The sequence below is a fragment of the Onychostruthus taczanowskii genome, unplaced genomic scaffold (assembly GCF_017590055.1).
Source record: "Onychostruthus taczanowskii isolate IOZ18803 unplaced genomic scaffold, ASM1759005v1 scaffold20, whole genome shotgun sequence".
NCBI lineage: Eukaryota > Metazoa > Chordata > Aves > Passeriformes > Passeridae > Onychostruthus > Onychostruthus taczanowskii.
The window spans coordinates 4786485-4812822 of record NW_024499240.1 but is presented as its reverse complement, the minus strand read 5'-3'; the positions used below and the strand labels follow the sequence as shown (position 1 = coordinate 4812822).

Sequence of the window (26338 nt, the reverse complement as noted above, 5' to 3'; positions counted from 1 at the left end):
CTGCTTTCATGTTTATTTTTGGATGTATTTTCCTTTGTACTTTGAAGTAGTTTCCTTGGGCAAGGTAGCTAGCACCACAATCACTTATACATGCTGAGGAAGGAAAGCAAGCCCTCATCAACACAAACAGTATTTTTTTCTAGAGATTCATAGAGTATCTTGAAAGTCTACAGTGTTGTAACAGTAATAAGTTACTTTTTTTCATGTTTGTTAGTGCTCTTCATACACCAAAGCCAGGGACAGTCGGTGCACAAAGGAGCATCACCAGTGATTCCCATAACTGACTAGTTCTTCATCAGGGAATAGTGTTCAGCTGTGTGAGAATTCAGTGCGGGATTTCACCATCTTTAATCGCTGTAACAGCGTTGATAGACAACGAGTCCAAGGATGAGTAAGCAGGGAAGATCAACAGATGTTCCCCAAAGGGATGCTACTTCAACAGACACAGTCATTAGAGAAAAAACTGGCTCATTTTAACTGGTAATTGTTGTTATCAGGACAGTGGCATTTGTTTTGACCAGCATTCCCTGACTGATAGAAATGAAGGTCACAGAAAATTTTTCTGTACTTAAAGGGCTGACTGAATATGGGGCTGCATGTATTATGGAAGGCACCTTACTGTATTCTTTTTGATAAAGAATATCCTATCTTTTCCTTAAAGAATATTTAAATTTAAAAACTGGCAGACTAATACTGATTAAAAAAAAAAAAAAAGAAGTCAGTTTAGTAATAGCTCTCTTTTTTTCTTTCAGGTATAGACCCAACTACAATAGCACTCATAGAAATTAATACCTTTACTGCATATTGTGCATTAAGTACATCAATATTAAGTACATCAATAAAACATATCTAATCTGAGAATCATTATACCAATTCAATTGCTTCTTAGAGCAATACCGCTAATACAAAACAAGTTACTTTTCAATTTAAACAAAACTCAAAGAAGTCTGCAAATTCACAATATGAAGTTTCAGAGATACCAAACATTCTTTCTAAACTTAGAAAGAATTAAAATAGATAATCTTTCTCTCAAAATCTAGTTTCAGGATATATACTGAAAGTTTCATAAGCAGCATAACGGATACATAATTGTCTTTCAAAGAACTGCAGAGATATAAAAATATTTGTTGCAAATGTGAACTTCATCAGTAGGCTTCTGTATTAACAAATTTTTAGTGTTAAGAAGGAACACCTCATTTCAGATTAGTTGCACAGTAAATTAAAGCCAATACTGTTGTTTCTTTTTCATATTTCTGTTGTTTCATTTTCCAAGATTACATTCACAATCAAAATTAAGAAAAATATTTAAAATTGCAGTATTAGATTTTCTTTCTTCTGTAGGAACAATTCTTATTTGATTCTTATTTGGTTAACAGAGTTTTGTTTTTTTCTTTCCCTCAAAACAAGGAAATAAAGTAAATTTCCCCAAAAATTAATTTCTTGGGGAAAAACTAACAAATGAAAAAATAACATATATTGCATTTTTGCACTTCTATTTATTAATCATAAAAATTCTACATACATAAAATCAGTAACCATTTTAAGAATACTAACCTTACAATTTATTTAGGTTGTTCTGTTGTTCTTATACAACAGTATTATATTATTTTGGAATTATTCAGTGTTTGTTCTGGATAAACTACTTCTTTCATGAATTAAATTCTCATTATTTGGACAGTTGAAATTTGCCCACAGTAGATTTTAGCTTTCACAATATCTGGACTGTAATGAACTGACATTGTTGCCTTTCCCCATTTTTCCATGGTACCATATGTATTAAATATCTGTGATCCACTTTGACTTTAAGTGGGTTTTCATTAGACACAATTAAAAACTGAATGACACATAACAATAACAGTTTCCTCATACAGACTTTGTCACAGCAAAGATGTATGAACCTTAGGATAAGGCTGAAAGAACAATGCAGCATCGAAAACATTAAAAGTCTCCCTTTAGAAAAATATTTACCTTTCTTCAGGTAACAATAATATTAACAATATAGTACTGGTGCTACTGCTAGTATATTTTGGGGAAATTTTCTTACATAATTTTCCATCTATTTTAAACATTCTCTCTTTATCACATGTTAGCTGCAGTTTATGCAGACTCTGGGATTAGCAGGTTGCAAGGAAATAAATATTACCTTGAAAAAAACGAACAACTTTATTATATCTGAGACCTACCAGCAAAGCTGTATTTCATTGAATAATTTTCCACTCACTGAGAGTACAGGGATAGCCTTCTTGAAAGAAAATGCATCAAAATATATGAGAAGTTCACTGCAAAATGGCACAAAAGACAAAGAAGCACCACAATCTAAACAGTGGTCTCTGACTGACACCTGCAGCATTTGTGACACATTCTACAGCTCAATTTCATAAAAAGCTGCAATACACAAGGTGTGTGCTAAAGCTGCCTATGACCACTCCAGTACTTCTAACACGTATCACCTTCCACAAAAGCATCTATCATCAAAAAACTCAGCAAGATCATCAAAAGTGCTAGAAACAAAACTGTATTAGTGATTAAAGAGCAAATTATGTTGAAATTGTTTTTAAAACAACTTTAATATATGATTCAAAAGGGAACATCCATGCCCCAAATAATACTAATAAGAGAACAATCTCTGAATGCTTAGCAGGAAATTCATATGCATGGGAAAAATTACTGTGCTTATACCAATTAAAAGTGATTTTTTTACAAAAATGTTACCAGAGAAACCTAAAATTGGATTTATTCTCCCCATCATTATCTTGTAAAGCACTATCTACATTATCAAATTTCTGACTACTGGCAAATGCTGCATATGTTGAAACAGATGAGACCACTGGCATATTTCATCTTTTCATGCCAAGGCCTGAAACTACAATGCAGCTGCTGTAAAAAAACCCCTGTGAACTGCAAAAAAATATTGCCTTGTCAGATTCTTCAATTTAACTGCAAAACTTCAGTAACTGTAGAACTTGCCAAAATATTTTAATTTAGCTGTAGAACCTGCCAAAAACCAGTACAAATCCTGGCCATGCAATTAAAGAATGATATCTGATATTGTCAGGGCATTCAGTGGCAAACATGTTTCACTCACATTGTGGTCTTTCATGCCTTGGCAATGCTGCACCATTAACTATTGGGGATTTGATTTTTTTTCTGATACTGACATTAGAACTGCTTTAAGACAATTATTTGCAGTATAATACTGCTCTTTCGCAGGAAAGCATAAAGAAAAAAAATCCATCCATCCACAGTTAGAAGCTGAACTAAAATGTTAGAACCAGCACCTATTTCTTAAATATAATTAATGTCCCTAGCCCTGCAACTTTAGGACACTGTCACACCATCTGGCAGCTCTGCACAACACCTACACTTGTACAGTCACCATTTCAAACAAACTGGAAGTACAAATTGGCAATAGTGTAGGCCAGGCCAACAGGATACCTTCCAGTTCCCACAACACTTTTCAAATCAAATGTAGTGCTTGCAAAAATGCAAACAGATTCAAGCTCAGTAACTCTGTGCAGCAACATGTTAATGAAGTCTTCTCTGCACGGATACCAAAGTAGACAGACTACAGAATCAAGAAACTCAGCAGTACGTTCTCCACAAAGGAAAGTTTTAAGGGAATTCACATGTAATCAGTAAGTCAATTTTTAAGTGATCTTGATCCATCTGCAAATTCTAAACCCCTTACAGCTGGTGATGAGACAGGAGTAAATGAATAATTTAAAATTTCAGAGTACAATAGAATACTATCCTCATAAAAGCTGGCAATAAAAGCAAAATTAAGGCTAAGAGAGCAACACCTGCAGTATATAAATAAATTCTACCAGAAATTCTACCACCTAAGTTATTTCATTACAAGAGGCCCACAGGAAAGAAATACAGGAGTATGCAATCGTACGTAATATGAAGGACTAAAGAAGTAAAAACTTTTCTTTTTTTCCCAAACTAATTTGGAATAATTATACTTTGCTTATGATATAAATGTCTTCATACTACTTGGTGGTCCATCCTAGGGAGGATGGGCTGTGGGCAGGCCACACAGCAAGTAACAACATTAGACCTTGGACACTGAGAAATCGCTAGTGAGGTTACAGCGAGAAGTGAAGGAGAAGAAAAGGACGATGGGATCATTATGCAGATTAAGTTATTCCTTATAAGGTTATATTCTGAACCCTGCCCTCTGATTAGTTACTCTTGTATTCCATCTAAGGTATTGTTTCTGTTTCTCTCTGTTCATTGGCTCTCTGCCCTCAGATAATGTTTATAGAAGGCTGTGTTTGTCCCAGTTGGGGGTCTTCTCAAGGAGCTATGTACATCGGTGCTGTTTATGTTTTGTGTTGCGCCCTCGCGCGCCTTCTTTATCCACATTAAAGCTTTCTGTTTCTAGCCCTTTAGTCGTTCCCATCCAATACATTTTATTGCCACACTCCCAGCTGATTCCGGTCCCAGGGCTGCACACGCCGGCAGCAACGAGGGCTCGTCCGACGTGCGATGCAACAATACTATATTACAAATACTTTCAAAGTCAAGGCGTTTTTTTCTGTATTAACTGCAAATAAATCTGAACTTACCTCCCAAAGTGCTTTGAAGTCCTTCTGCTCAATCCGAAGGAGCTCACTATGTTCCCTGGTAACAATGGTAGCATGGCGAGGAGTGTTATCCAGAATGGACTCTCCAAAAGCAGTCCCTACTCCAAGAGTGCATATTGTCACAGCATCCTTTGATTCAAAAAAAAAAAGACACATTAAATATTTCAGGATGTTTTGAGAGTTTTTGTGTCTTATTTTTAATAGCACTGCCTTGAGATTCTTCAGCAATCTGCTTAAAAAGAAAATTAATTTAAATGTCAACAACAAAAAAAATCAGTGTGCTGGTAAACAACATGGGAAGCTTTAACATGGACAAAAGTGGGACTTCTGTTTTTTATATTAATCAGTTGAATTAAGACATTTCTGAATGCAAATCTGAGAACACAAGAATCACTTTCATCTTTATAAAAACCTATGATCTCTGTTAATCTGTCTCTAAACACTGCCATGATGATGAGATCTTTAGAAATCTCAGAGGTCATGAGAAGGTAACTAGAATCAGAAATGCAATCTTGGAAAATAAACTTCTGTCCTACACAGGCTACCCTCATCAGAAAGAGAATTCACCTGTTATGTTTCTCTTACGTAAACGTAACTTTCAATTATAATATCCTCTTGTATTTATATTGCATTTCTCTATTGTACAAGCAATGTGCTTGTACCATTGAACAACTCTTGGCCCTTCTGTTGAAAACGCCAGCAAATCTTTCAGTTGTTAATGGATGTTTGTCAATTAACTACCAGACAAAAAAAAAAATTCACATAAATCAGGGATTTCAAGAAAACTATTAAAGTTCAAACAACCTGGAAAAAATGGATCCATGTACAGAGCAATAAGAAGGTCCCAAACAAGCAGCAAAGTCCACTTCAAAGGAGTCTATATGAGCACATGCCATTCTAAACGATGTCTAAATGAATCTCCCTTGGCCAGGAACTCCTCTGTAGTAGTTCCAATAAAAATTATGAGCTACTGCAGAGAAAACAAGTAGCCATTAAAGAACTTGCTTGAATCAAGATCTTTAGATACATGTTCTATTTTCAGCTCAAAAGTTGCTTTGTTCCTCATCACAGGCTTGAAGCTGAACACTCACATGTCTTTTTTCTGAGATGGGCCTTATCTGACAGTCTGTTAAGTAATTAAAAAAATTAGCAACAGCATAAAAAATTTAAAATCACACAAACTGTACTTAACCATAGAAAACATATTGCATGTGCATGCAGACAATTACAAATAAACACAGAAAAACACATGCTAACTTTACCTGATACAAGACTAGAAGTATAGTTTAATTCTAAAACGTAGAATTTATGCAACCTCTACAAAAATCAAAGCAAAAACATTTGTTGTCCTCATGGCTGATAATCCAGGAGAGATACATGAGCATGTTTCAGCATCATTTTCTGTCTTTAGAATTGCCCTGCTTTTCTTTCATGCATCTAATAAGTCATAATAGGCAAATGTTATTAAGATAAGGTTAGTAGCTTTGTAATTGCAATACAAAGACAAAAGCCCATAATAGTCAGTTCCTTGAACCATAGCAAATTGCTCTTACACAGATGTTACCATATAAAATTGTGTGTTCAGGAAAACAAAATCAATTATGTCTCAGAGAACATCTAGGAAAAATTTACCAACTGTCAGAAATAAATATTCAAGGAAGGAAAGTAAGAACAGATTTTCTTTAAAAGAAAGAATATTTGGGAATAAGCACCTGGGCACCTAAATAGAAGCCTCTACAAACAGACTATAATACAGTTTATACACTGAAATCTGCCTTCCCAAGCTTACAATTCAGGGCTGAAACACTCTATGCATGCTACGATACTCACAATGGCATTCAAAGGAGCTACAAAGAAAATGGGCCTACTGCTCATACAAAATTTGATCTCCAGATATACAATACATTATTCTCAATCCTATTCCTGGATTTCTCCATCCAGAAAGTTCAGATAAAAGAGCTCTGTTCAGGACAGGACGACCAAACAGCCTGGCCAAACAGCCTGGCATAAAAGAAACTTTTCCTGTAGGTAGATCATAAACATTGTTCACATCTTGTAACTTCTCACTCACTCCCCTCCCTTCAAAAAATACAACTCATTTTAAACATTTCACATTCTCTGACTGTGTACAACCCTAAAGAACAATGACAGAACAGACATGAAAAGAAAAAAGGATAATTGTTAAGAAATTACTTTATAAGGTAAGTTTTGATGAGGAAGTTGTTAACTTTAAGGAATAAATTAATACTGTGGGATGTTAGGTCAAGAGACTGGAATGGTCCTATCTACATTCATTAAAGGCAAATCCACGCTTCCATCCAATGCCTTGTTAAGGCTGACCTAGAACAGAGGCTAGATGGAGTTAAAGAATAAAGTAGCTATTCATTAAAAGGCCTCAATGGATACACCTGGGCAGCACAAGCACCCAGCCAGGGCTACACCTGAGATAAACCAAAATGGTCACAAAATGGACACCCAGTCACAACGTCTCTCACTTTCCTAAGTTCCGGTCCATTATCATATTGGAGGTACTTGTGCAATTATAGCTTTAAGTTATGAAGTCCCATCCTTCTTGTTGTCTTCTCTTTAGTCCACCTTGTTTATGCTCTTGGGTCTGAAAATTTGGATCAGTTGTCCTTTGTCCCAAGCTAGAGAAGGCATTGTTTTTTCTAGCTACTCTGTGAAGAGAGCTTACCATCCTTTAATATGAAGCTCAGAACTACACACTAAAGCAGTACAGAATTTGAAAAACATAAAAGCTAAAACCTAATGTGTCACATCAAGTTCTTTGAGATTTTTTCCCCAGCCATCACAGTTCTCCACAGAGATGCAGTTTCACAGCCAGCTGGGGTGCAGACCTATATGCCTTCTTTGAGGCTTCAGAGCCCTATTTTCTCGCTACCCCTTGTTTATAATCTCCAGCCTCCTGGGGAATCAGGTGTGTTTCCTGTTACGCCTGTTAACCTTACACTCAAGAATCTCCTGCTGTTCAGTGAAGACTTCAGGAGGATTGCTGGCAGCTCAAAACTCTGTTTGCTGTTCCCCTCTGCAATCCCAGAAGCAGCAGGGTGTTCTAGTGGCTGGTAACCAGCTAACATTCACACAGCTATTTAAAAGTATTAGAAACTTGGAAAGATGAGATTGCTCCCATTGCTGTCTGTCCTCTGTACTATAAAACAGTAGTGTTCAAATCAGAGGCTATTTGTGTATTCAGTTTCACTGACTCTTACTGCCACGTGAGACATATGCAGGGAAAGCATTCTTAAGCCTTTCCCTCACCCAGCCCCCCCCATCAATCCAAAACATTATTGAATTGGCAAGACCATTTTATGGAATGGATGAGAATCAGAAACAAGGCTCTGCTTTATTCCCTTCCCCAGCACCTCAAGGATCATCCTGTATCCCTCCTCCTTGACTTGTGACCCCTTCTATTTCTCAAGCTGGCAAACAATTTTTGTACTGTGTGTAAATAAAATCATGGTGCTGGAAAGAGAAATGAAGAAAACAGGGAGAAACATTACTAGTGCTAGACTCAAAGGATGTTCCTTCAAAATTTTAGTTTGTTCAACATTTTGAGTTTATAAGGGAGCTGATGTAGCTAGATTGCTTTTGATTTCATAATTTTCCTATACCTTGCATCTTTATCTCACCTGTCTATCTGTGTCTCTCTAGGACATCATACTATCTCTATGTTTAACTGGAGATTTGCAAAAGCTGGCATTTTAAGAAGTTTGCTTGTTATTACTTTGACACAGTTCAGTTTGTCCTCAGCAAAAATTTCCTTCTATAACAGAGAAATCAAAGATGAAAGTAAAGTATTAAGCGATTTTTCTGTTCCATTACCTTCACTTCAGTGTTTCAGCCATTCAGACAGGAAATACTTATCAAACTATTTCTAACAATAACATAGAAATACCTTTTGAATACACTGAAACTGCAGTTTGCAAACATGTTAGGCCACCCTCTCCACAAGACAAGGTTATTTGCTTGAAGAAGGCATTATGCTTCTACAAAAACTGCGATCAGCTTCTCTTTTAGTACCTAATTAAAATATGTATGGTTCAGATTAACTATACAGTAATACCACATTCATTATTTCCATACCTTTCTATCTGATCTTCTAAAAGCTACCTGCAATGTCTAAGATGTCTTCCTATGTCACCTATGTCACAGAGAGAAGTGAAATTATTTTTCTGTATTAACTTTCAATAAGCACAACCACAACACTGGAGCTCAGCATGAGCCAACACACTGCTTCTCAGCTTAGTACATTAGTTCAGCCAATCTCTGTGTTACAATGGGTACAGCAGTTCTCATGTTCAAACTAAATAATTTAAAACTACCTTAGGCGTATTTATACTACTAACTACAGTACAAACCTATGTCACAACTTCATACAGGTTATCTCCAAAATACATAATGGCATTTACATACTGAAAGCAGTATTGCAAGGACTACCCTGTTTAAATCCCTTTCCTTGCTGCCACTTCACCTTATCACACACCTCCTTTGTCCTCAGTTTCAAAGAGCTGTGAAATTCTTCCATTTCTTACATGAACATCTGAACCTCTTTCTTCAGTCATTCTTCTGTCAGCAACCCCACTAACTTATTTGACTTTTCATCCCCAGCCCTCTGCATCTTCTTACAGCTGACACTGCTGTACCATCCAAGCACTCACAGCTCCTCCTTTATAGCTTTTCTAAAACAGGCTAATTGTTTTTTAAGTCAATGCCCTATGTTCAATTTTGTCTGTTTTTAAAAACTGACCTGCCTAAAAAACCCCACCATAACAGAGGCAAGATAAGCTGGCAATAGGCCCCAGCACACACTCTGTTTGAGCTGGCAAAATGCAGGAAAAAACCCAGATCTGCGTTGCTATTGTTATTTGGTCTTTGTCTTTTTTCTCTTCATTCCCTCATAGTTTATCAGAAAAATCTTTGGGGTAAAAGGCTCTGAATCTAATCCAGGAAAACACAGTGTTGCAGAATCTGACAACATTGTAACACTGATGCTTTTGTCAAAATGCATTTATTCCCAGCTTTATTCTGAGGCATTGCCAACAGTCATCCTTAGACTGTTCAGCTTCAAAACAGGGTTCAAAAATGAAACATACACAAGGCAATTTGTCAGCAATGTTTTTAAGACAACACCAAACGAGGAACATCCCTAAGAAAAACTTTCATTACTAGATATCTCAACATTGGGTAGGCAACAATGTCAAATAAAAATGAAATTCAGAATCTGATCATAACTGAGGGCACAGACCTCTTTCTGATATATTCTATAGAGGCTGCATTTTCTGTTTATTTTGAAGGTAACTTAACTACATTTTTCTATGACTTTTAAGTACTGTATTTATCAGGGTATTTGTTACAAAAAAGTTGAGGCAAGACCAAAACAGTTTTCATTACAGTTACCTCTGGAATTCACATTGAGACGTTTTCACCCTAGAAAAAGTTCTCTTTGATCTCTTCTTGATTGCTGAATGCCCAGAAAAATCCACTAATCGTTTTTACAGACAGCAGACTCCACTCAGGACCTACTGGATGAGTAATCCTGTCAAATCTCCGTAGCCATTCCAACGGCATATGAAATTACCAGCACATTTTACCAGCTCGGTGGAACAAAACTAGCAGTAACAGCAAAATTTTCTCTGGCCAAACTCTTTAAAACGTGTGTATGGCAAATAGCCGCGTAGGATTTACAAACACCGCCCGCACTCGGGCTTGCTTTGTGTTCTAACACTGCCCTCTCGTGACAGAACACCGCTTTGCAAGCAGAAAGGATTTTTCCAAACCACTACGAAAACAAGGCTTCATGAGGTCCTAATTATCTCTGTCTGTCTCTATTAAAGTCAAACAATAGATGTAATAGTTCTCGTCATTGTAATATCAAATAATATCTAATATAAATATTTCTGTTTACATGAATTCTCAACTTGGTCCTAATCAGTATTACTAATATTTTCTGAGAGAAATCACAGGTGTCTACATTAGTAAGCTGCTGGGCAGCAAGAATGTGTGTGAATTAATACCTCACTAGCTACACTGAAGTCTTGATCCATTAGTACTTAAAAATTTAATTTCTAGTGCAAGATGTGTTCCTACATGCCTCTGTAGGAACAAAGGCAATTAAGACATTTTTAGTAGGGACCAGGTGCACCATAACTTACTGCACTTCTAATGGGAGAAAGCTACCAATCACCAAAGGTGACTACAGAGAGAGGTAGTAGATGGTAGCTGTTACACAATCCATGAATTCCTAAGCTTGATAAAATTTAAGTTTTCCAAGTACACAGATAAACACCTAGCAAAATGGGACTCGTGTTTTTAATCAAGAGAATTAATTTTCTGTATTTACATTAACACTGTAGGCATCATCACATAATCACAGGATAATTCAAACTTCAAAAAAACTCAGGAGGTCATCTAATACAACCTCCTGTTTATCTGGAGTATTAAACGGTGTCCAAATTAATTAGTCATGTCTAGAGACATTTTAACCAATAGAAACCTAAATACCAAGTTAGCTTCTCTCCTACAGGAAAGACAGAATAATCCTGTACTTTTACATGAGTCTACAAACTTCTATACTCGGGTAAACAGCTGTATCTGTCCTGCTCTGCTGGAAGTTTCTCATTAGCATTTGTGCCATTTATGGTATAATAGTAACAGCAGAGCAATTAGTCATTATTACGATTTTGCAGAGGAACCCTTCGCTCCTGGGTGATGTGATTGGAAAATGCGCTCCAAGTACTCCTACATCTTAAGCACCCATTCCCAGCTGTCAATGCTGTCAACTGAGTGTGCCAGGGCTGCCCCGACAGCAATACAACACTGTACTGCTTCCACCATTTGGGTTTGTAGGGTGCACAGTAGGCAGGGAGTGCTAGCAAGTGCTAGACAGTGCTACTTCAAATTCAAGAATGACCAGGCCAACAAGAAAGTACAGGCAAGACTATACAGGAACCACGTCCAGGAGGCTACAGGCAGGAGAATGAGAAGGAGACCAAGAATGGACAAGGAGGGACATGGTATAAACCCCAAGATGGAGCAAAACCAGAGAAGATGTTGGACTCAAATAGTATTTAGGAGTCCCCAAACATGAAAATTATCCAGACAGGAACGGTAAATGCATAGGCTGCCATGTTTTTGGCAGCGAGGCTATATTCTAGGGCAACTAGGCAGTGGTAAGAATTCAGTTCCTTGTTCATGTGAGAAGAAAATGTGAGGTAAGAAGTAACTGCAGAATATAATTTCTACAACTAGAATTACATTAATTGTAGTTCAACAGCTTCCTACTGGCAGGAATATGAAGTTAACCTGAACAAGCAGAAAAAAATATTTACATTATATTCATTAAGAAACTGAAGTGTTCCATACTCCATCTAATGGAACAAATCAACACTCCAAAGAGATTCTTAATTTAACATCCAGATTGTGCAGATGTATTACTTTCTGAGTAAAAGAGCATTGATTCTTCACAACAGTGTAGTGCCATCTCTTGGCAAACACTGGAAAATCCTGATTGCTTTAGACATCCACAGAAAAGGGTCTCATAAGAGCCCAGTACTGTTCCAAATTGTGACAATACCAATGACAGCCAGGCCATGACAAGAATTGCTCAAATTAAGCTAATTATACTCTCAATCAATCTCTACTTGGTACAGTTGCTAAAAATAATGTGAAAGAAGTTCCTTTTGCATCTACCATTCTACTGCAGCAAATAGAAACACCCAGTACTCCCACACTGCCTTGACTTGCATTCCGACCCAATTTCGATGATGATGCGACACTCAACAAAGTGAAAAAAATCCAATTTCTGCTAAGAGCAAAAAACTTTCCTCAATCAGCCAAACTTTGGGCAAAGAATACACCACCACCATCCTTCCCCTACACATGCTATATTCAGTCAGGTGGGGAAAACGGGTAGTAGTCTCTGTAAGGTCCTAGATAGCTATAATACTCATGCAAAGGCACAATGAGTCCCTTATCAGAGGTACAACCCCACGCCAAGCTACTTCATGGGACAATCACTGGTCTCAAACATGGGAGCAGGGAAAGGACAGGATGCCCTCCCAGAAGACTAAGCTCACAGCAGCAAGTGCATGACAATAGACAACTTGGACAGGAGACCTATCTCATCCCTTTGGATATTTATTTACTCTAAATTTTATAAATCCAGGGGCACCAAGATACTGAGAAACCACATTAAATTTGGGGAGACTTTTACTTGTTCTTCTGTTTCTTAACACTGAATAGGTATTACCTGTACCCTTCTTGTCCAACATGGCAGCAGTTCCAATAGTCTGCTATTACTACACTACTTCCCCATTTCTGCAGTGGAGATTGCATTATGCTGTTATTAGACTGCACTGCTAGCGGGTTTGCTTTGAACTTCCTGAAGAAGAACTGAATTAAAACATTTCTAGGGAATTAATTACAAACACTCCGATCTTTAGCACAACTTCAACAGCACTACTAGAAAAGATAGAGAAGACTTGTTTCACATGGAAATGTAGACCACTTCCAGAGCATTACATTTCAGTTTCTTGAGATCAATGGCATGACTTGTGTTCCTTAGTCCAAGGACAACTAAGACTAAAAGAGACTCAGAGAAACATATACATCCTTGTGATATGACAAAATATCTGTATAGAATGTGTCGGTATCTACCTCACGATAAATTATATTCTTCCTTTGTACTACTGACCAGATGGTTGCAATGAAAAATGTTTTACCTGGTGGTTGCTTGTATCAGACACCTTCACATCCAGTGATCCTGTCAGGACAGCATACCAATTCGTCCCAATATCACCCTGACGGAATACTGGAAAGATGAAATCTTGTAAATAAGAGTTATCACTTTAAGTTTAGCAACAGTAATAAACATTTTCTCACATATTACTGCAATACTGCAGTCACTGCTGGCACCATCCAATTTGCCATATGAGATTACTTATTTACTATTACAGTAATACTTCCAGCGCCACTGAAAAGCACATATTTTAGTAAACTAGTCAATATACTATGGAAACAATGAAAGCACATAGAACTGCATCACTCTTCTCCCCAGTTTGCTTCTGTTCTACTGTTCTCTTAGTTAATTAACCAAAGAAACAATACAAACAAGGAAGAAGTTTTTCTGAACAATGTCTCTTTGAAAGTCACAATCTTCCAGTGCAGACACAGCTACCAATGAATTCAGTAAGAGTTCTGGCTGATCAGCAACTGCAAGACTGATGTCCAGGCATTCCAACTGTGTGATTACAGAGCATCAAAATCCCTATTACTCTAAGCAAACCCCACTGCTGCATGCCAGATTTACCTGAGGTGTTTCTGAGACTTTACTAATACCACAGGTTTTCATCAGCTATTCCCCTGGTATGCATTCCCATCACAGGACTATCACTTATTTCCATCTCAGCTACACAAACCAAGCACAAGTGTGCACCTACATCAGGCCCACAGGCTGCCAGCACAGGCACGGAGCTGTTGCACCCCACAGCAGTTTGCAGCTCTGCAGGTCTGGCTTGTGCCAGGGTGCCTGGAAACCACACACTATCAGTGATGTGCCTTGCTGACACACCTTTGTCCCTGACAGCACAAAGCACTGGCAAAAGCAATCAATAATAAGTTTACAGAGGAAGAATGAGGCTTAAGTCCAATGAGTGGCTTGTAATCTTTCAACAGAAGAGTGGTAGAGTCTGACAGCCTACTGTATGCCTTGTTACCATAGAGTCAGTACACACTGCATTTATAGAGCAAGCAGCACTTTAGTCCTGCCTTGCCCCATGACTGTGACTGTAAACATTCCACTGATTCTGCTCTCATCAATCTCCTAAAGACAATCACAGTCTAACCCCCAAGTTTATCTACATAAAATACATAATCATATGAAGCTGTCTTACATGTGATTCCTTTTTCCAGATTTTCATAATATCCACAGAGACATATCTGCTGGAGAAGGTTTGGATGAAATTTCTCAAAAGCTTTCACTTCTTTCAGTCGTGTGAATATTATATCTACATCTTCACTAGAACGTTCCAAAGGCCTTCAAGAAAACAAAAGAAAAGAAAGCAAAAGACAAGGGCTTAATCAGAGAAGCATCCCCACCTGCATGCACCAAGCTTAAAAATGTTTGCATTAAATATCACACCATAATATAAACAAATTAAAATGCATTTTGCACCACATAATGAAGTCCTTCCAAGACATCTTAACAACTGCCCTTTATCAACTTGGGCATGAGTCTTATCATTTCAACACAGGCAGTGTCCAGAAGCCCACTTAGCACCGAAGTCTCAATGCGGCATCACTGTACAAGTAGGTATGATGATACAGTCCTTATCCTAAAGATCTTAGAATGATACATAGTTTTAGGTTTGTAAGAAAACATTAACAAAGAGATGTTCAAACACACAAGAGATCCCTGGAATCAGTGCCCAAAACAAATGTTCTCTATCTGGCTAAATGGAAAGCATTAGATACCAACAGTAACTCCTGCATCCAAGCTTCTCTTCTGCATTTTACTGACTATAAACTGATTTTCCTCTTCTCACTTTCAAGGAAGAAGGAGAACTTCAAGACCATTCTCTTCCATGAAGTTTCTGTTGCTTAGTGTTGGACAAATTAAATACGCAAGTAAGAATCTTAATTTTTCATTGGTAACAGTCATGAGTTTTAATTCCAATATTTAAAATATTTTAAATCTTTGACAGCAACGCCTTTTAAAAAGAATAGGATTTCAAGAAAAATAAAATTGCAGAACCCTCTACAACAAAGTAGCATGTAGACCAGCAGTTCAGCAGGTTCAGCATATTACTACATATTTATGAAAATAAAGTGAATTAGCTCTGTAACACACTTTAAATGTGATTATCAAATATTATGAATCAGCAGGTAAGCCAAACACTAGCTGACAGCATTAGAAAAAAATAATTATAAGAGACTAAATGCAAACCACTAAGGACAGAAACAGAATTTTCCTAGGACATCATGCTGGATCAGATGAAGAAATTATTAATGTATAAAGGCGTAACAGAAAGAGAAATAACTGCTAGTTGTCATTAGACTTATCACTCACTCAAATGATGCTAGTTAATTTTACTGACAAAAGTGTCCTTTTTTGCCAGTGGATGAGCTCATAATGAACAGAAGTCAGGTAGCTACAATGAATGAAAACTAAGTTCACAAATACATATCTTCATTCACTTTATTGTTATACTAACAATGTAAGCACTCCTTCCAACAAGATTTTTTAAAGATTCCTCTTTGAAATCAAAGACTTTAAGGAATCCAAATCTTTGTCTCAGTGAAGAAACCCAGATCCTACTTGTATTGAATCTCAGTATCTCATCTTTCTTATTAAATTATGTCTAGGAGGTATTAAATCTCTATTCCCGTTTATACTCCAATTTACCCTTATTAACTACAGATGAGAATAATAATTCTCTGGTGTATGCACTTGCTTCTACATCACAGTGACATCCTCTTACCACTTCAAACTACAATCAACTACAATAGCTCTCTTTTGAAATATTTCATGTAAGATTTTCACCCATTTCTTTTTTTTCTTGACTGTGCACTAGCTGACAAGTACTAATAAGCATTAACTCTCTTGTCAAAATCCTTTTAAGAAGATTAGGAGGTGCAGCTTGCAAACAGATTTGCAATCTACTTACACAAGATCCATACCCAAACTACACTAACTCTTGAAACACTAACTACCTTAATTTACAGACTCCCAAAAATACCAGCAAAACCCAGCAACTCAAAAAGGCGAGATCATTCTCAGAAAATCATCCAGTTCAAGCTTCAGCTGTTTGATTAAGATAATGAATTCTTATTCATAAAAATTAACAAGGATTCAAATTGTTTGACAACAAGACGACTTTGGATTTTTTTCAGAGATCCTGGGAAATGTCCTCAGCGTTAAGGAGTAAGGAATTAACAACAGGTTGCCCAAGCAGAGGTAGCCTTTATCCTTAGGAGCACATGAAATTTTGTCTGTGTAAAATTTCAGACTGCAGTGTAACAGTGGCATTAGTAGCACTCAAACTCATTTCTACTAAGTGTTTATAATCTATAGCAATGAATCTGGTTTCAAAAGCCAAGTATTAGTTACTGAGAAAAATGTACCATGGCATCAATTAACTGCTTTTCCACAGGCCTACAAAACTCAGGCAAAGTTTCACTACTTTCTACAAAGCATCTTTTAATAAAATTATCATCATGGTAACTTGAAATTATCATTAACTTGACATTAATTATCATTAACTTAACATTAATCTATTTATGATGTCAAATTTTGTTTTCTGTTTTCTAAGTAGAGGCTCCCTAACCTGGAACATAAACAGGACAGGGCAACAAATTTATTTCTTCATCATAGCTATCTTACTGCAAACTTGTTTTTGTAAAGCATAGTTTGGAGTAATACTTAAAGAGCTAATGTGATAATATAGTCCTTAGACCACTAGTAATTCAATCTATTAATAGAAAAGTACTATGGAAGGCAGATGGAGAATTATTCAAGCTTTATTTTCATTGCAGTCACACTTAAAAAAGGCAATGGCATTAATCCAGAAAGGAACCATTCCCCAGAAAACAAAGATATGCTACAAAAGTCAATCCCAAGGAATATCCCTACACTCCCAATATGGCTCCAAAAGCCCTTGGAAAGACTTTTCCAGATACCTCACCAGAGTACCTAAAGACAGTTCTCTGTGTTCACCACTGTTGTTCAGTCTCACTGAGCTTAGCCCTGCTCTGCTGAACTATTGCTGGGGCAGATTCATTTCTGTTCTGGTACACTGATGCTGATGCTACTGAAGTGTCCCTTCACTGCTCATGCTGCAGAGTTACCATCTCATATCCATATCTCATATCATTATCCTTTGAGTAAACAAAGTCAAAAAACGCATTTCAGTGGGTCTTCAGCTACCACTTGATTTTCTGCTAAAGCTTCTGTCCTGTACCCATTTCTGAAATCTCAAGACCAATGTATGGAATCAGGACCATAGGCTAATCTAAAAGAATGAACAAATATATTAAACCAATTAAGAGTCTCCAGCTCTCATTTGGCAGATGTATGAGCTGGAGTAAAAGTATTTAAGGCAAGTGAAGCACCTCCTCCCTAGACCACCCCACCCAATTTAAAATAAATTTTATGTCAAACTGTGCTGACATCTCATTTCACTTCAGCCGAAGCAAAGGGGGCACTATGAGTGTAGCAAAGCAGAGCTACCAAATAAATTATTATGAAGGGATGAAAAGCAACAGCAATTTATTTTCACTACCCTACAAGCCTTTCTGCTTCGTTTGACCCCCAAAATGCCTTCTTATTTATATTACTAATTTGCCTCTTCAGAGCATAGTAAGTGATTAGCTGGCAGTAATGTTTTCACACAAGACATCATCTATCTTCTGCTTCTTCAATACAACATCACAGCATACATATCCAAGTGACAGCATCGATGTTAGTTACACATTTCTATTCAATTATGTCAATAAGGCATTTTTTAAAGATTATTTTACCCCTCCTTATTTGGATGTGAAGATTTCAGGAGCATATTTTATAGAGACAAAACAATTTTCTTGACAACGTCTGCTTAACTACCTATGAAACTCCTATGAACATTGGCTGAGAGAGAAGATAAGCCTCCAAGGAGACTTTAGAGCACCTTCCAGTACCTAATGGAGCCTATGGGAAAGCTGGAAAAGGACAAGACATGTCATGACAGGTTAGGGGGCAGTGGTTTTAAACTGCGTGAGGGTAGGCTGAAATTAGACATTAGGAATACATTTCAAATTCTGAGGGTGGTGAGGCACGGGAACAGTTTGCCCAGAGACACTGGATGCTCCATCCCTGGCAGCGTTCCAGGCCAGGTTGGCTAGGGCCCTGAGCAACCTGGTCTAGTGGAAGCTGTCTCTGCCCATGGCAAGAGGGGTTGGAATGAGACAATCTGAGGTCCCCTCCAAATCAAGCCATTCTATAATTCTCTCTTGTATTTTTAAATGTAAACTACTCAAGCTCAAATACAGACAGAGGGTAATTGTTACAATTCTTCACATAAACAACCTGGGCAAAGTATTTCTGCTTACATGTAATATACATAGTTTTAGAAAAGAACCTATTTTGATTAAGTATTTTTAAGTATTTGAATGTTTACGTAGGATGTTATGAAAGACTTGCTAACCTAGAAGAAAGACACAAGTTGGAGTTTTGTTATTTACTTTTGTTAACTTAATCCAACTATAAACTATTACTTTCTCTTACCATATGTCCTTTTATTTAGGTTCTTTCTCATAGTGGGTTTGACATTTGAGAAAAAAAAAACCCAGAATATATGTGGTTTTACCTTCTTTGACAAGATGCCTCTATAATTTTAAAATGTTTATTTCTATTAAAATGTGTTCAAAAACCTGAATCGTGCTCTAACTGAATGAAAACATTGAATTCCCTTCCCTTGATCTTTTTAACTTTTTAAAACAGCAGTATTTCAATTCAGACAGCAATGAACAACCCACAAAAGATGAGCAGATGGATCTATTTCTTCCACTGTTGAGACTGTAGAAGACAACTAAAACACTAGAACAGACAAATAAAATGAGTTCATTGCTGGGTTAAAACCAAAGCATTAATGCAAAGATGCAAAGGCAAATTCTACGAGCTGGAAAGTACCAGTAACCCCTACCATGGGCCATTTAGTGAATCCAATAGTACTTTAAAATATATTCAGCTGTGAAACATGAGCAAGTAGACAGCACCAAGGAATGGCAATTAAAACCAGATAATTTCTCTATGCTCCCTGTACTTTCTTCTGTCCTTTCCTGACATGCAGAAAAACAATGCTGTCAGATGCAGAAAAATACCAGTACCAAGAGACCATCTTCCCTCAGTGAGAGCAGGACGACACTGCAACTCTCTCCTCCACACAATGCTGTAAAGCTCTTTGCTTTTCATTTGAGAAAGGAAAGTTTAAGAGTAGAATACCAGTGATCTATCAAAGCATTTTAGACCTGTAGTAAGGCACTTAAATGCTAACAATAAATGAATTTACCTTTAATGTGAAGTAGTTTCCACATAAGGGTTTACTTCAATGGCAACAGAATATAATTAACTCCCACCAAGAGCACATTTCACAGCGGTATTACCAAGTCTGTTTTCAACACTCACATTTCAGATCCTCTTTCCCTTGTCATGGGAAAAGCCTCATCATGAGGCTTTTAAACAATTATCACGTTACTACTCTTTCCTCTTGATTGTCATTTTAAGAGACTTTGGGATTCCAACTCTCATTTCCTCTGACAAACAGGAAATAGAATTTTATTTAAACACTCTTTCCTAGGACTCTTACACACCTAAATAATTCTGGAGTTTAGATAAAAAAAAAAAAAAAAAAAAAAAAAAAAAAAAGAGAAAAAGAAAGCAACACAAGTGAAATTGCTGGTGCTTATTTTTCAGTTAATTACTACTGTCACCTACACTCAGAATCCCTGTGGTAATCTTTCAGGTGCTGCCTGCCACATAAGGTAGAAGAAATACTGGAGATAATCCTGATCTATGCAGGTACCAAATGTCCAGCCAGTTAAATGCAGACTGACTGGCTGCCAGCTGCAGTCAGACAGAATTTGTTAGAGTTGAATTCTGTCTTCTTTAGTGAGGACAAAAGGAAGGCAAATATAGGGGACTCTCCTTTACCTACCTCATTATCATATTACTCAATTAAATAAGTTTGATCAATACAATGAAAAATTATTGGAGAGCTAAACAGAACAACCAAGTGTGCTCATTTCTTTACATACCCTGATGTATCAATTATGCATCCTTCCAAAAGATCAATTCCTAGATCTGTATATACAGTGGAAGGGCAAAAGATGTATTTATTAACTTGTTATATTCATAAAGATGTCTATCAAGTTAAAACTACACTACCTGAACAATATAGATCTAGTAGGAAATAGACTCTTTTCCACCTTCATTTGCTGTCTAGAAAGAGAGAATAATTCAAGAGAAGTCAAAATGCAGAATTATGTTCCTTCATTTATGAGAATCTTTATATATTATGGATGCTTTGCAAGCATCAATTTTATTGAACTAAACCTCCAAATTTCATAAACATAAACTGGAGCTCAGGACAGTTAAAATTCCATTTGACAGAAGTAAATCCAGATGAAATTACATTAACCAGCGCTGTAGCTTCATAATAAGCATTAAAAGCACTTTAATATGAAGACAGACTCCGAGATACACTGCAAATGAAATCTGTAATTGAACAATATGCAAGTGATTATATCTCTCAATTCAAACTCTGGCCACCAGTATTCACCAATAACACCATGCTAAATGCTCCTTTCCTGATTTAGGATCTGCATTGTAACAGCTAGTGAAAATTTAAAATTTACAGCAACAATTAAATAAGTTTTACAGATTTACATTTGCATGCATTTTGACAACTGACAATTCAAAGATGAAAGGGAAAGTCAGTTCAGGAAACATTCACGGATATTGATAAAGCAGCAGAAACACTAACTGATCATGCCAAATACAGAGCAGAAAATACAGCACAAAAGAAGTATCATTAGATTGATAAGCTTTGTTAAATGCAGCAAACTGTAAGATGCAGACAAAAACAGATGTCACGCTAGATAAGAAAAATACTTGTATTTGGAAAATATCTGGTGAACACCTGACTTTGAGGGCACAATTTCAATTAGCTGGTTTGTTGGGTTTTTTTATTCCTTTGCTGGAATATGGCATTTTGTTATAAAATAAATTTTATCTGCTCAGAGTACAGGATTTTAGAGACGAAATCCTAACAACATGTCAGAAAGAACTCAGGTAACGAGAGTTTAAACATGTTTCCAGTATCATCTGGTGAAAGAGAAAACCTACAGATGCACACATAGCATACTAATCGTGCAGCCACTCCACAAGACTACCAACTAAATTTGAATGTATCATGTCCTATCAGGCACGTGCACATACTGCCTTGCTCTGGTGGGCTGTGACAATGTTTACACATGCTCGGGTAATCACTTTCTCTTCCTCTAAATACCTGTCCATGGCACAAGTGTGTAACTTACCACGGTCACATGTAACAAATGGAAGCCGATACTGCAAATGTGTAAACAAGAGAGCTAAAATAAAAAAGCTTGTTTAAAATACAACTCCAGCTCTCACTACGATTTAATCTGAATTCACAAAATTTGATGAAATGCACAGACCTACAAACAATTATTTTGGTTTTTCTAAGAAAACATGGAAAGGAAAATACTTTTTTATTATTCATCAAAGACTGCACCTTTGCACTGAACTAGAAAATGAGGTGAATGATGTGGAAAGATAAATCTGTTATTCATCGCTCTCAGAAGACTGCAGCCTCACAGGAGTGCTAGAAAGCACTCTGGCTATGTCTGTACAGCTCTGAGTTTCCACATCCACTGCAGTGCCTTCTGCTGCTATATCCCCACACAGGCTTGATCCAAGCATATACCAGCTTAGTCACACAGCACACAGAGGGAAAACACGAAGCACACAAGCCAACCGGAACTGCAGTGTCTACCCGTGATTTTGTTCAGATGCAAACTACATGAAAGTGGGGATATTCCTATGGATTTGTTACAAATAAGAAGCAAGGGAGGAATTTATATAGAAGACAGTGTACGTTTTACCAATTGCACAAAAATATGCTTTTAAATAAAATACCATCATAATGCAACTCTATTCATAATATTGCCTGATTATAAATTTATATCCCATTATCTTTGACATAATTAAAGGTTATAGAGGATGACAAGCATTTTCTCTATTTATCCTACAACAGTTCTCTCCAAATATCAATTCTTTATTCTAACCTATCTGTGTGTTCACAAGGGATCCCTTGTTTACTACTAAGCAAACAAAGCTTGCATCTCAAATACATGTTACACTGAACTAAAAAAAACCAAATCCTGATTCAAATATGTTGCTACTATGTAGCTTCAATCTGAATTTACATTCAAATCTGTGGGAGGAACAGGTCTGAGATACTACCCAGTATGCATTATTTCAGATTTTTTAAACATAAATAATGCAAGACTAACAAGGACAACAAGGTTATAAAGGGTCAGTATGTGCCACATGTCTTTGAAAAGCCTATTCCTACCTAAATAATTTATAAGTCATTAGGCAAAGACCGTAACATTCTTAACACAACAGGACAGTGCAGTTACATGCTTTGCCCTGTGATACACTCCTCCAGTCTGTTAAGGCACTGAAGGTTACATTTAATTCAGAGAAAAACACCAGATGCCATAGCCAGGTATGAAATCCTGGGATCTCTAGCAGCTGTGCATGCTGTACATCCCTAAAAGCTTGCATCTGAATCAAATTAAAACTAGTAACTGAATTAATAAATATGACCAGATTTAGAGAAGTAATAGTTATGTAAAAAATACTTTGTCTACCATTCAGTAAAGATACCGTCAATATGGAAATTTCCTGGTCAGATGGTTTTTAGTGTGAAAGAACACATGAGAATAGAGAAGACATTCTTCCTAAGTTAACTGTACACACATGCATAAGTCAGTGACCCTTTTTTAATTATGTGCTGAGCAGACATACAGAAAAGTGCTAAGATTGGAGGGATACTTCTGCTCACTAAGAAATCAGTGGAAAAGCAACTATTACTTCAAATGTAAAAGGACTGGTTTCCTCAAGAGAAAAATTATTCATATCTCCAGGTATAACCAGGATGTACAGTTGCTCACTGCTGATTCTCTCTCTCTCCTGCAAAAATTAAATATTCTTGACAGAGCACATTGTTCTGAAATTTTCTTTACCTTTACACTTGTAACTTTATGTGTGAATACTGTCCCATGTATTTGATTTTTAAGTGTGGATCTTTGACTTTTGCGGCCAGTAACTACACATGGAATCTGGACAACTACACATGGACAAAGCACTGGTAGCCCACAAGTACCCTACACAGTAATAACATTTCTGCTGCAACATTTTGGGAGTTCTTCAATTTTATATGAGCTCTAATTTTAAATGTTAGTAGTTCCACTTTGAAACATGATTTGGGGAAAAACCTGAAGAACAAATACAAAATACATAATTTCTATATATTATGTATTTTGCTATTTCCATTCTGAATGTTTTCCCACATAATTATATTGCATAATCCATAATACATGTTATTTTAATTGTCTTTGTTGAGGGTCACTTAACATTCTAAAGCATACCAGTTTTAGAACCGTTTTCCTCCTGGAAATATATTCATTGGCTTAAATATATTAAAACTCTATTATTTAGTAAAAACACATGCTAAAGTCTCTATAGATAATTTACTCATTAAACGATCCCATATTCACAGAATTCACACTTGGGATATAAAATGCTATACAATTTTTTAAAAGCTTAAAATACATAGACATTGATAATAATTCAAATTACAACACTGGTTAGATTATCTATAGAAAACAAATATGCTTTAGAAGCACAAGTGTGTAAGTTAATTAAAAACTTTATCTATATTTTTAGGTGGAAAAACAGAATAATATGCCTAAGTGTACTTCCTATGATCACAAAGCAGAGCACAGCAGAGACCAGGAAAAAACCTACAATCTTTCCTGTTATGGGTATGTCCTACATATAGGCTGCCTTCTGGGAAAGGGTAAGGCATAATTCCTAAGAGCACTTGGAACTGATTCTTTCCACTCCATAAATTGGTGCTACTAGCTTACTCCAAGTAACAAAAAGTGAAAGTTTCACCTTGATAGCTCTACTGAAATTTGCATTACAGAAAGGGTCAGCTTATTAATTATGACAGAGAGATTTCTAAATTAAATGCCACACATGTTTCCTAAATACATCGTCTACTCCCCAAGGCTATGTACTTCATTAAACCCCAAATTTTAGCTTACTATTTGGATCTCACAGTGTACTGTATGTAGGAAAACAGAAAGGAAAGGATCACCAATCTAAAAGTACTGGGACTCATACTGTCCTTCACATCCGCTCAACGACAGTTTACAGAGGCCTCACTTTGGTTCTTAGATAGTTAGATTACCACCAGCAGTTCTGTTTATGTTTACTTTATGAGTGCTTTCAACATTTATACATATTATTTAATCTCTAAGAGGTTAGTCTTAAGTCACATGTTACAGAGGACGATCAGTGTCTGTGGTAGGTGTCTAGAGCATCTAGCCCAAAAGTTCCGTTAACTTACTGTTTGCTACCTGGAATGTTAAGGAAAACCTAATCATAAACGCAGTCCCACAAGACTAAGAGTCACCTGAAAAGGGGAGAAACTATGAGCAGGGGAAGGTCCCCTCTATGTGCACAAAGGGTTCTCTCCACAGCACAGCCCCAAATGATGCCGCCTGTCAAAAGCTGGCTCACGATGCTCAGCTAACTGCCATGCACCACATAAGGGAATTATCTCTGATAGCTCTCTTTTGAGCTGCATAGGGTATCTATGGTCTACGTTTTTGTTAACTAAATTCCTAGACCACAGGAGACACAGCGAGCGTTCCGCTAATCCAAGAATCAAAGGTATGAATACAGCAAAGGGCGTTCAAACCACCCGCCACGCGACTCGACATTGTGAGACTTTGGGCTGCAGCACCCGAGAGGAAGCACTGCAGAGAATGTTTAACGTTACTTTTTTAACAATAATCATTTGCCCGTATTTTTGGCAGCGCGCACACCACCTCTGAGCGCACGTCAGCCAGCCGTGCCTCCCGCCCACGCGGTGCCGCCGCCCGCCTGCACCTGGCCCGCAGCCGGGGAACCACCGCGGGCCCCGGGGCGCCGCAGCGGGGACGAGAGGGACCCGTCCTTTCCCGTGCACCCTGCGACGATGCTGGGCGGGGGCTTGCGGCCGCTGTGGGGGGCGGGGGCGGTGTGCCGAGCGGAGGGGCGGCAGCGGCCGGAGCGCTGGGCGCCGTGAGGGCAGGTGAGGGCGGACGAGGGCACAAGGCGGCGGGCTGCCATGGCCGATACGGCGGGTCCCCGGCTGGCAGCCCCAGGCCCTCTCCCCGCCCCGGAGCTCCCCCTCCTCCACCACGTGCAGCATCTTCCCGGCGGGGAGCAGCAATCCCCGTGGGGACTGCCTGTCCCCTCCGCTGCTCGGAGTATTTCTAGCCCTCATCCTTGCCCGCCGCGCTGGCTTTCCCTAGGCGTTTTCCTTCCCACCTGCACGCTCCTTATGTAAGGCAGGATCTGATGGAGAGCGGGGATGGGGGCTGTCAGCGCAGACACACACATATACATGCATACACACAGCATCCCTCCGCAGCCGCTCCTGGGAAGATGCCGATACCTTTTATCCAGGCACGCGATCCACTCGCCGGAGGACGAGGAATGGGAGGCGTGAGCGGCGACCATGTTGGACCGGGATCAGGTTGCCGCGCACCCGGCTGGCGGCGGCTCCCCCCGCCCGCGCGCCGGTCGGTCGGTCCGTCCGTCCGTCCTCGCTCCCTCCCCGCGCGCGCGGCGCGATGGGCTCGCCCAGGCCCCGCCGCAGCGGCCGAGCGGGTCCGCCCGCCGCCCTCACGGGTCCGCCCGCGGCCGGGCTGCGACCTGCGGCCGCCGAGACACCCGGCCCTGCTCCCGCGCAGCCGGCAGGGAGCGGCCTGGGGAGGGGGAGGAAAGAAGTCACTCCCCTTCTAAAAGGTGGTGTTCCCCCTCCGGCTTTCGTGAGCTCCTCAGTGCCCACACCTGAAACCGGCTTAGTGATCCCTCCCCTTGCTTCACCTTG

The 26338-nt window shown here is 38.3% G+C and overlaps 1 protein-coding gene across 1 annotated transcript in view; it reads right to left on the bottom strand.

The window, feature by feature from the left end:
* The window catches only part of RAPGEF4 (Rap guanine nucleotide exchange factor 4), a 144105-nt gene extending 118140 nt beyond the window's left edge, over positions 1-25965 (bottom strand). The window contains exons 1-4 of the mRNA XM_041403679.1: positions 25901-25965; positions 14501-14643; positions 13331-13419; positions 4572-4718 (exon numbers count right to left, since the gene is read on the bottom strand). Coding sequence (XP_041259613.1) covers positions 4572-4718; positions 13331-13419; positions 14501-14643; positions 25901-25965 — 444 coding nt within the window. The remainder of the gene's footprint in view (positions 1-4571; positions 4719-13330; positions 13420-14500; positions 14644-25900) is intronic.
* Positions 25966-26338: the final 373 nt, after the last annotated feature.